This window comes from Malus sylvestris, chromosome 9 (genome assembly GCF_916048215.2).
Source record: "Malus sylvestris chromosome 9, drMalSylv7.2, whole genome shotgun sequence".
Classification (NCBI taxonomy): Eukaryota; Viridiplantae; Streptophyta; class Magnoliopsida; order Rosales; family Rosaceae; genus Malus; species Malus sylvestris.
The window spans coordinates 30,108,399-30,120,094 of NC_062268.1; the positions used below are offsets into that span (position 1 = coordinate 30,108,399).

The 11,696-nt window shown below is 38.9% G+C and overlaps 1 protein-coding gene, 1 long non-coding RNA gene and 1 other non-coding gene across 3 annotated transcripts; 2 read left to right on the top strand and 1 right to left on the bottom strand.

The window, feature by feature from the left end:
* Window positions 1–1,124: 1,124 nt before the first annotated feature.
* LOC126633950 (zinc finger BED domain-containing protein RICESLEEPER 2-like) lies at window positions 1,125–1,661 on the top strand. Its single transcript, XM_050304465.1, has one exon. The coding sequence runs from the start codon at window positions 1,125–1,127 to the stop codon at window positions 1,659–1,661; it is 537 nt and encodes a 178-aa protein (XP_050160422.1).
* Window positions 1,662–4,580: 2,919 nt separating this feature from the next.
* On the top strand, window positions 4,581–6,311 carry LOC126583876 (uncharacterized). The gene is made up of 2 exons (XR_007609875.1): window positions 4,581–5,088; window positions 5,239–6,311. It is a non-coding gene; the product is annotated as an uncharacterized LOC126583876 (long non-coding RNA).
* A 5,307-nt stretch (window positions 6,312–11,618) lies between these two features.
* Window positions 11,619–11,691, bottom strand: TRNAV-UAC (transfer RNA valine (anticodon UAC)). The gene has a single exon. It is a non-coding gene; the product is annotated as a tRNA-Val (tRNA).
* Window positions 11,692–11,696: the final 5 nt, after the last annotated feature.

Below are 11,696 nucleotides of genomic sequence, written 5' to 3' on the forward strand. Positions count from 1 at the left end.
GCTGGTAATGATTTGAATCTCTTTCGTTCTCACCTGCTTCTCTCATTTTGTATGGTTTAGCTTGTAATGGTGCTAAGGTATTTCTATCTATCTCTGACATCCATTGCATATGGTCAGAGAGGCTTAATTTGGTTTTTTTGTTCAGAGGGGCTCATTTTTTAATTTGTTTTCTTCAGCAATATTTGAGATTCTGTGTATTCCATTCATTTAAGATAATGAACATTTCGTATTTTATTTCAGTCAAGATATGAAGAAACCAGCAAGCATAGTTGGATTGGTCACTCTTCTATGGGGGACTCCCCTGAGAAGCCAGAGGAAGAGGCAATAGAATTTGACTCGGAAAATGAAATAGACGTTGAGGTAACCCTGAAAATGACGGCGAAGAATATGAGGGCGAAGATGAAAAAGTAACTCTAATTCAAGAAAACGTAGCTGGGTTTGGGATCATTTTACAACATATTATGTGACGAAAAAAAAAGCTGAAAATCAATGAAAAGGGGGAGAAATATTTGGCTGAAGTAAAACTTAGGAGAGCTAAATATAATTATTGCCCAAAACAGAGCGGTGTGGGTGATTATGCAGCTGAACCAAGAGTTAATGGCACCATAAGCATGAGACACCACATTCAAAGATATTGTAAATTTTACCAAGGGAATAGAAGTAAAAAGCAAAAAGTTTTGGTTGGGGATAAAAGTAAAGGTAACGATCTGGTTGTTGTTGGATTTTCACAAGAGAGTGTTTTAGAAGCATGTGTCAAGATGGTAGTCATAGATGAGATGCCATTTAGTACCGTTGATAAGATGGGGTTTCAGCTTTGTGATGTTGGTATTCCATTGTTTAAAGTGTCTTCTAGAAGAATTCTTGCGAGAACGTTTCTCAACATGTGTAATGAATCGAAGGCTTATTTGAAGAAAACCTTAAGTGTTGATAGAATTTGTCTCACTACTGATACTTGGACAAGCACACAAAACACCAATTATATGGTTCTTACTGCACATTTTATTGATCATGAATGGAATATGCACAAGAGGATCATAAACTTTTGTGTTATTCCTAACCACTACGGAACCACAATTGCAAAGTTAACTTAAAGTTGCTTGTTGGAATGAGGGATAGACGAAGTTATGACAATTACAGTGGACAATGCTTCAGTAAATAAAGTTGCTTTGGATCAACTTATGATGAAAATGAATAAGTGGGAAAATTCACAAGCTATTCTAGGTGGCAAGTATTTACATGTGAGATACATCGCTCACATAGCCAACATAATTGTGAGTCATGGGATGAAGAAGCTAAATAATGGTCTTTTAGCTATAAGAAATTGCGTGAGGTTCGTAAGGAGCTCTCCACAAAGATTGGAGCTTTTTAGGCAAGTCGTGAATGGGGTGAAATTGACGTGCAAAGCAATGGTTTGCCTTGATTGCCCTACTCGGTGGAATTCTTCATTTGTTATGTTGGATGTAGCCTTGAAATTTAAGAAGGCCTTTGCTACAATGGCAGAGGATGAAGAAAATCCCTTATTGGCTTACTTTAAGGAAGTTGAAGATGAAAAAGATGAAGATAGTGTGATTATTGTTTGCCAAACTAAGGGGAGGAAAAGGGCTGAACTACCAACGGAAAAAGATTGGTCCAAGATGGAGGTTTTTGTCAAGCTTTTATAGGTGTTCTATGATGTGACTTTGAAGGTGAGTGCTTCCACACATCCCACGGTTCATATCGGCCTCCATGATGTTATAAAAGTGGAGACCACCATCAATAACTTGGAAACCCAAGCCAACATGCAAGTGGGTTTACCATCGGAGCAATTATTGAAGGCAATGACATCCGATATGAGATCAAAATATGAAAAATATTTTGACTCATAACATAAATTGAACCCTCTTATTGTGATTGGACTTATTTTAGATCTGAGGTTCAAGTTGAGGCATGTCACACAACTCTTTAAAAAGAAACTTTCTGACATTGAGGCATAATTGAAAAGTGAAGAAATAAAAAGTCTATTGCATGCCCTTTATGATGAATATGCTCCTAATGTTGAAGGTGGAAAATATATGAAGAAATCGGAAAATTTACAAGCATAACCTTCTTCTACCTCATCTAATGTGGCTATGACGGAAGATGATCTTATTGATGAATGTATGCATTTTGTTGAAGATAGTGATGAGAATGGTGGGAGATGAGGTGGATTCTTATTTGTTTGATCCCTTGGTACAAATTATAAAAGAGGAGTCCACAAGGTATTTTAACATTCTCCTATGATGGAAAGTGAATGGTAACAAGTATCATATCTTGGCCATAATTGCAAAAGATATTCTTGCAATTCAAGTTTCGACCGTGGCATCAGAAAATGGTTTAAGCACCGATGGTCGAGTGATTTTGGATTTTAGGACTTCTTTAACTCCTAAATCGATGGAGGCCTTGATATACATGCCAAATTGGTTGAGGGGTGATATTATTATTTGTTGATGCACAAAACCGGAGGTCTTGGTACAACGTAAATCCGACCTTGAATCTGCAAGAAATGTAAATGACACAAGATGTATCGTGGTTCACCCCAAGGTTTGGGCTACATCCACACTGGTTATGTATTTATCTGAGGGAGAGAGAGCTCTGAGAGTGAGAGCTTTGAGAGGGGGTAAGAGGGCCTAGGAATTGGCCTCCCTCAATTGTGAGGGTGAGGGGTCCTTTTATAGAATAAGGACTCCTCACTTATTACATATTTACCCCTTCCTTTATCACATAATTACATTTAAGTCCCCTAAGTATTTATACGAGATCTAAATATGGTATAAACAGTAGTCCCCCAAGTCTTCAGTCAAGAGAGTTTTTTGGCTGGAAACTTGAAATTCAGTCCATGTGTGGGCCGAAGTAACTAGATTCTATCTTGAACTGATGCTCGATATGAGGCAGTGCTCAATCTAAAATGTCGCTCAACTAGAAGTAGCACACGCTACTTAGCTGCTCGGCTCGTGGCTTATGTTACCTTGGTTGGCTCGGCTTGCGGCGTTTGAAGGTCTCTCTAATGATGGTGAGGGAGTCCCTTTTATAGAATAAGGGCTCGTTCATCAATACATAAATGATGGGCTAGATTTGATGCTCATGGCGAGGCGGTTGCTCAGTAGGCGGCGATGCTCTCTAATGGTGGTGAGGGAGTCCCTTTTATAAAATAAGGGTTCACTCCTCAATACATGAATAATGTGCTAGAGTTGATGCTCTCTAATGACGGTGAGGGAGTCCTTTTTATAAAATAAGGGCTCGCTCCTCAATACATAAGTGATGAGCTAAGTCCCCCAAGTATTTTTCATGAGGCCTAATTGAGGCCCAATATATGGTACATAATGTAGTCCCCCAAGTCTTCGGTCAATAGAGTCTGTTGGCTGGAGATTTCAAATTGAATCCATGTATGGGCCGAAGTGACGGTTGTTCGGAGGCGGTATTTGTATACCTTACACTGAAGCTTTGTAAGTGAAGCTTTGAAGCTGGAGCTCTGTAAATGAAGCTTTTGAAGCTAGAGCTTTTGTAAATGAAGCTTTTGAAGTTGTAGCTCTGTAAATGAAGCTTTTGAAGCTAGAGCTTTTGTAAATGAAGCTTTTGAAGCTGATTGACATGAGTGATGCTTATGGATGTTAACATGAGTGATGCTCATGGATGTTAACATGAGTGATGCTCATGAATGTTGACATGAGTGATGCTCATGAATGTTTATGTATGATTGATATGAGTGATGCTCATGAATGTTTATGTATGATTGATATGAGTAATGCTCATGTATAATATGAAGTACTGGGCGTACTTTTGATCACCTGGTTGGTGGCATGAATGGCTAGTTGCCAAATTAGAGTACGGGTTACACATCTCATCACCTGGTTGGTGGTAATAGCGGCGGGTTACCGAATAATTTTGGAGTACTGGGCGTACTTTTGGTCACCTGGTTAGTGGTAATAGCGGCGGGTTGCCAAATAATTGTGGAGTACTGGGCGTACTTCTGATGACCTGGTTGGTGCTATTTTGGGCTTATGGGCCTTCGCCCTCCACAACATGCCAGTCCATTTGTTTTGGGCTTTGCTTTTTTTTTTATTTTTTTTATTTTTAGTATTATTATTACCCTCTGATGGGGTTTATACAGATATCTCCGAAAGATAAGAAAAATAAATTACATCTTTAAAAATTATGGTTTCGACAGTTGCAGATCGTTGGTGCGTACTGTGCCTACTGCGTACTGGGTTGCTTCTGTTGGTAGCGTTCGTTGGCTTGGATGGTTTTTGAGAGACTGGAAGCAACAGCTGTTGTCAGATCTGAATTCGAGTGAGCTGGCTTTGTTGGCCTATCATCATCATGGTTGTGGACTGCACCACCCCACCATGCATCCTATTAATATTATCTGCTACAGCACCATGACCATGCACATGCAACTGCTGTCAAATCTGAATTCGAAGAAGCTGGTTTGTTGGCCCATCATCATCATGGTTGTGGACTGCACCACCCCACTATGTACCCCATTAATATTATCTGGTTTTGCCTTTTGTTTACTTTCTGCTTTACTATTTTCTTTTTCTCTTTTTCACTTTGTTCCCACTGACTTTTCCTGCAACTTTCAAAGCTTTGGGAAGCCAAGCAAACTCCAGCCGAGGTGATTTCGTGACTCGGACTCTGATGAGTCGGCGGATGATAAACCCAGAGTGGAGGGAGCTGTGGGGTTGATGTGTTTCACCGTAGAGTATGCAGAACCTTGATCTGCTTCTTTCGCGACGCTCGCTTCCAATGATATGAGCCTGACCGTCTCTCTAAAAAACTGTAGCAATTATGATGAACTGTATCAGTCGGGCTAGGTACTCAACAACAGTTACCTCAAAAACTACAGCGATGCTCGCTTCCGTAGAGTATTCAGAACCGGTGCCTGCAACACGAGCTTCTCAAGGGGACGCTGAAATTGCTTGCAGATTTCTGAGTCCATTGATGGGACGATATCAGGACCAAACTCAACAACAGTTACCTCAAAACCAAGTCTGCCCCACACCGAGCCCATCTCTAGGCCGATATATCTAGCTCCAACCACCACAAGCTTCTTCTCATCAATGGTAATTCCGGGTAAAAACTTGACATCAGAACCTGTGGCAATTATGATATTCTTTCCTTCACAACTGTATTTTGGCCATCAATGGTGTCCACTGAAATTTCAGACGGGGAGATGAACTTTCCATAACCTTTAACATAAGTGACCTTGTTCTTCTTGAACAGCTCTTCAATTCCTCGTGTAAGATTAGAAACAACTTTGTCTTTCTGGGACATCATGGCAGGTAAATCTATTTCGACATTGGAGAACTTCACTCCGTGGTGCGAAAATGCATGCTTAGCTTCATAGTACATGTGAGAGGAATAAAGAAGTGCCTTAGAGGGTATGCACCCAACGTTGAGGCAGGTGTCGCCGAGAGCACCTCACTTTTCGATGTAGGTGGTCTTAAGGCCGAGCTGCGTGGCCAGAGTTGCTTGAATCCTCCATGAGTCCTGAGTGGTAGCAAGATTAGTGAAAAAAGGTGGAATTGGGCTTGGTCAAAACACCTGCTTCCTTGGGCTTAGCCTTTGCGTTTGCCTTTCTTTTTTGGCTTTGGAATAGTGGCGGGCTTCGAGTAAAGGAGAGAGATGGGTGGAGAGGGATATGTGGGTTCTTGGGAGGCGAAGCAGAACCATATCTGAAGGTTTTTGTTATTTTGATTTTTGTTTATGATTTTGGAGCAACCATGGGAGCAGCCTATTAAGATCTGCTGTGTTTTGGTAGGGGTTTCTGCAGATTCACGGCGGAGGTGAAAAAATGAAAGAGAACCGACACAACTTTTCGTATCGATTCCCACAGACGGCGCCAAATGTTGATGCACAAAACCAGAGGTCTTGGTACAATGTAAATCCGACCTTGAATCTGCAAGAAATGTAAATGACACAAGATGTATCGTGGTTCACCCCAAGGTTTGGGCTACGTCCACATTGGTTATGTATTTATCTGAGGGAGAGAGAGCTCTGAGAGTGAGAGCTTTGAGAGGGGGTAAGAGGGCCTAGGAATTGGCCTCCCTCAATTGTGAGGGTGAGGGGTCCTTTTATAGAATAAGGACTCCTCACTTATTACATATTTACCCCTTCTTTTATCACATAATTACATTTAAGTCCCCCAAGTATTTATACGAGATCTAAATATGAGACCATAAATATGGTATAAACATTATTATTTTGGAGGATGATGCACATTCGATTGACCACATTGAGTTCTATGAATGTATTGAATCGGGTAAGTATATCATTTGAAGTAAAAGAATTTTCTTCGTTTTTTTTTTTTTTTTCAACTAAACATCAATTACATTTTTTATGTTTTGTATTGTGTAAAGTTGGCCAAATCGGCTTTAAGAATTTCCTCTCTTACTTTTGATCCACAACCACAATAAGCTCCAAAGCAATCTCAAGGTTCTAATTCACAAGAACCTCCCCTTTTGCGTTTACAAGGCGCAAGGTCTTCACAAGCTCAAAGGCCTCCTAAACCTTCAAAGAATAAGTGTCCAAAAGGATAAGGAAAGGCAAAGGTTTGAAACTTGAACAATGCAAAGTAAGTTGAAAACCAAGATTTTGTTGAATTCCATGAACCATTTACTTTTTTGGTTGTACTAATGCCATAAGGCATTTTGACATTGACCTTTGTTTGAAACTTTGAAGTTTAAACTTTAGTTGTATTATGGCAAACTTAACTTTTCAATTAGGTTGTAGTAAAGTATTGTGATTGGTAATCAAGTTGAATTTTAGTAGATGTGATGCGTAAGGATTTAAACCCATTAATGCATTGAATGTTGTCTTAATTTTAGTAGTTGTCATTTGCTGCAGTTTTGGTACAGGTTTTTCTATAGTTATGATGTTTTTTCGCTACTGTTTTGCTGCATTTTTTATGCTGTTTTTTGCTTCTTTTTTTTTTTTTCTTTTTTTCTTTTTTTTTTTGCAGTTTTGCTGCTGTTTTTTGCTTCTATTTTGTTTTTGCTCTGTTAATTTCCTCTTCCTTCCAATGTATTCCAGGTTTTCAATCTGAATGTTCTTTCTCCCATACTCCCTCTTCTTTCTAGATCTTCTATTTTCTGCTAAGAATACAATGATGATTGAAAATGCAACATGTGACGCCTTAACAGCAACCGAAGACCAGAGAGTCAGCATGCCGGGAAAAAAAAAAAAAAACTACCGCCTAGGCCGCCTATACCTCTTAGAGAGTGTCTAGGCAGGCGCCTAACTCCTACCCGATTTGGCCGGACAATTTGGTCTAAATTGCAGCGACACTCCATCGCCTAGCACCCATGTTGATTTTTAGAACACTGTGAATTACTCGTGGTGCAAGAAAGCAACCTGAAACAAACAAACAAACAATCAATCAATCTGTTAGTTTTGGCCAACAATGGCATGCCTATATCACTAACTCATTTAAGATATCCTAAAGACCTACTCAAGGCTTACAAAAGCAACCTTAAACTGACATAAAATTTACCACAAACACAGGGAGAGTTATGACACCAACTAATGTTTAAGGGCCAGAAGAGCATGCAAATTGTTAACCAGAATTTTCAATCAATATTACCCAAGTCTAGTTGGTTGGTGAATATCATTTTAACCTTTGAAACTAGACGGTGTGATCTCAGCAAATGCACTTTATTAAGTGTTGTGTCATTACCTGTTCAAACCTTAACGGTGTGATCTCACCATTTTTTTTTTTTGTTTACCAAAAAAAAAGCACCATTTTTTTTAATCAATTTTCGTGCCAACATTATAAAACATTGTGAAAAAAAATGAAGTGATATAAAGTTCATGGAAAATTTCAATTTTGAGAGTCCCCTTAGCATCTTTCTATAGGATTATGTGGAGAAGTTGTTTGCTAATTAACGGAAAGATGTAAATTTAATATGAAAGAACTACATTTACATCTAATTTTTCCTTTTCAAGATGTATAAAATGAGTAGGGCTGGGTTCGGTTTGAAACGGTTCGGTTTTTTGCCAAAACCGAAACCGAACCGAAATTTCGGTTCAGTTCGGTTCGGTTCAATTTTTTTTCGGTTTTTTACGGTTCGGTTTTTTTTCGGTTCTGTTTTTTTCGGTTCGGTTTCGGTCCGGTTCGGTTATTTTTTATTTTTTTTTATAAAATGTAAACTTTCATTAAACTTACATACATATCAAAAGCCCACAACTAAACACAAACAAAAAAATGGGCCAGCACAACAACCCAACCCAAGGGTTAAGCCCGAAAAAGAAAGAAAAAAACTGAAAGCCTAGCTGCTTAGTTCCCTTGCTGCCTTCGAAGCAAGCTCCGGCGACCATGAACCAACAATCCAACAAACACCAGAGGTGTAGACCATGAATCGCGATATCCAATCACGATTTCCTGCCTTTGACGACCCCTGAGCACAAACAAACATAATTTTCCTTCAGCTTATGAATTAACAATCACAAATTTTGCACCTTTATGACAATAAAAACATTATTTCCAGTGTTCATATAGACTGAAACATATAATAGAACCAACCAACAAAGCATGTAGTTCCACATGAGAGATTCATAAAGTAAATGATAAAACTAAAAACATGGGCATACCAAAATAAATTTTTATTGGGTGCTGAAAGGAAACATCACAGGAAAACCCAAATTCATCATGAGGAGTCCATGGAGTACACTTCAACTCTAAAAAGGCATAAAACCATATAGATTTGAAACTTAAAAGCAAAATAATAATAAAGACTTTGACTCCGTAACCTTTGTATAACACTTCACAAAGGTACTGCAACTATGAAACTTGAAGAAGAGAAAATATAGAAGCATCAATTAAATTACCAAAACCTAGTAGCCAATCAACACAGATATACACATGCTTTAGCAAGATTTGAACCCATGACCAACTTCACCCCCACCTACCCTTTTAGAACTTAAACAAAAGGCTAAGGACATTTGTATGTATAACTGTGTCATACAAAAATTCATCCACTGATCAACAAGATGAGGAGTCAAACTTACTGAAGTCCTCTGCTAATTTAGACCACCATTTGCCTCAATGTATATATAACCATTTGACTCAGCCAAACCTACAACGCCGGAACAAAACCAAAGTCATTCAAATCCTTGAACAAGCGAGTTTCGAAAAAATAAATGTAGATTGTATATTTTGAATACAAAACCAGGAAAGCAAATGAAATACCTCAGCCCTAGTGTCGGTATTTGCAAGTCGTTGCTTTATGTCTCTTGCTATCGAAAAGAAAACTTGCTCCACATTAAGATTCGTCTTTGCACTCTGCGTTACACAATATCTTCAGTAAACGGAAACACTTGTTATTCAACTAGTTTCCGGTAGAGTTGGAGGCTGCGGTAGACGGAGCCGGGGGCAAGACGACGTGAGATGACGGGAACGACCTCGAAAGAGGCACGTAGCAGAGATCGAATCAGTAATCCAAATAACAATTGAAACAAATATCCAAATACACAAATCCAAAAACCAAATGCAAAAAAGGGATTATAATTGTCAGATCCAAACAAAAATCAATAAATAATCGAAATCAAAAGCTAAAAAATAAAAGGAAAAACAAGGTTCAGTGAAGGGAGAAAAGATGAAATTACCCTGCTTGTGACCGGTGCCTTTCTCGACGAGTCGACGGTATGGCACTGAGCGCACTTGGTCTTGAAGATTTTCTCACAGAGAGTGATTGAAGTTGAAGACCGAGAGAGAGGGTTACTGGGTTAAAGGGTGTTGCGGCGGCTGTGGCTGCCTAGGGTTAAAGAATTTAACACGAGAGAGAGAAGAGAAGAATGAAAAAAAAATAAAAGGTGTGGCTGCTGTGGCTGGCTAGGGTTAAAAGGGTTTTGTAGATTTCTCAAAAAAAACTTAAAAAATTCTCTAAAATCCTGGAGGCATGAGGGTTCGAACCCATGCCTTGCAGTTTGAAAAGTGATGCGAAAAATAAGTTAACACACAAAATTAAACCCTCTTTTTATCAAATGTAGTAAAGTATGTAAGTAGGGATCGTTCTAGGCCGGGGATTAGGAGGGATTGTTCTTTGGCCAAGGGGTGTAAACATGTATTTATAGGCCCCAAAAACCTTAGAAAATCAGGTTAGGCTAGGGATGAAATGCATGGCAAGTTGGTGTGTGTGGTGTGCAATGGTCCAAGGGTGAAAATGAAGTGATGATGCAAAGTGTGAAGGGTAAAATGGAGTGGTGTTGTAGCTAGGGAGCATGAATGATTGTGTACATTGCATAGAGATGGAAATGGAGGTGAAAATGTGTCAATAAATGGGTCAAAGGTGCAACAACATGTGTGACACATGCCATTGGATTCCAAATGTGAATGATGGAGCATCAATTGGTGCATGTAATGGATGTAAAGATTGTCTAAAATCTAATGGGTGAAGGGAACAAGAGGTATCAAGCAATTAAGTGAAATAATTAAATGAATTAAAGCATGAAATCAGAAATTATGTAGGGGACAAGAGTGATCAAGCATGGCATGGGAATCCAAAGGGAATTCTATGTGTTTTGCATGGCAAGGAGTGTGCAACTTGGAGTGACATTTTTGGGCTGAATTCTTTATCTTTTGGACACTAATTCTTCACATTCTTGGCCTCTTTAGTTCTCAAATTCGTCCATCCACTTTGGCCCATGCATTTGCTATCCATTCCAAGCCCGAAACATGCTCCAAAGGCCTCCAAAATGCATCTTCTTGCATACTTTGTACTTAGAGTCTTTCACTTTGCATGTGGGCATCTTTGCATGTGTATGAGTTGTCATTGTTTATCCTTGCAATTACACACACACACTTGCACACACATATGCCCAAAACGTCCATCCTCATGCATGCAATCCATTTGAGCCCAATATTGATCCAACATGCACCAAAATGCACTTTTCTTGCCAAGGTTGTTATTAAGACCTATAAACAAATGAAAATGGCTTTAAACACTAAAATAACTAAAGAAACACAACGTAAACGCACAAGAACAAGCCAATTAAATCACATAAATATGCTCCTATCAAAAAGCTTCACAGAAACCAACTTCGCAACGGGTTATGTTTTGTTATGATTGTATGACTAAACTATTTATAATATTGAAAATAAATAAATAAATATTTATATCGGTTCGGTTCGGTTCAGTTCGGTTTTCGAACCTCAAAAACCGAAACCGAACTGATCAGATTCGGTTCAGTTCGGTTTGACAGTTTCGGTTCGGTTTTTTTTTCGGTTCGGTTTTTTTCGGCCTCGGTCTGGTTTGGTTTTCGGTTTTTTTCGGTTTTCGGTTTTTTGAACCCACCCCTAAAAATGAGTACTACTCTAGTTTATAGAGTGAATGTAAATTTGAAATCTAATTTACTTTTCCTTCTTAATTCGCGACCCACCACCTTAAGATATTTTCTAGCCGAAATGGTATTTACATGTTGGCCGTTGGAGAGAGATTTCAGGTAAAAAAGAAATATAAAATGCCAATCTAAAACATTGTTGCATCTCCTATTTTAGAATGAGCACAAAAGTTGGTGTGAAGTTTGGAGTGCCATGACGACTCTAAAATGGAAGACGAGAGATCCGAATAAATAGAAAGAGCAAAAAATTAAAATTAAAGATAGAATGATGCTGCCCAGGATCGAACTGGGGACCTTCAGTGTGTAAAACTGACGTGATAACCACTACACCACAGCACCTCGGG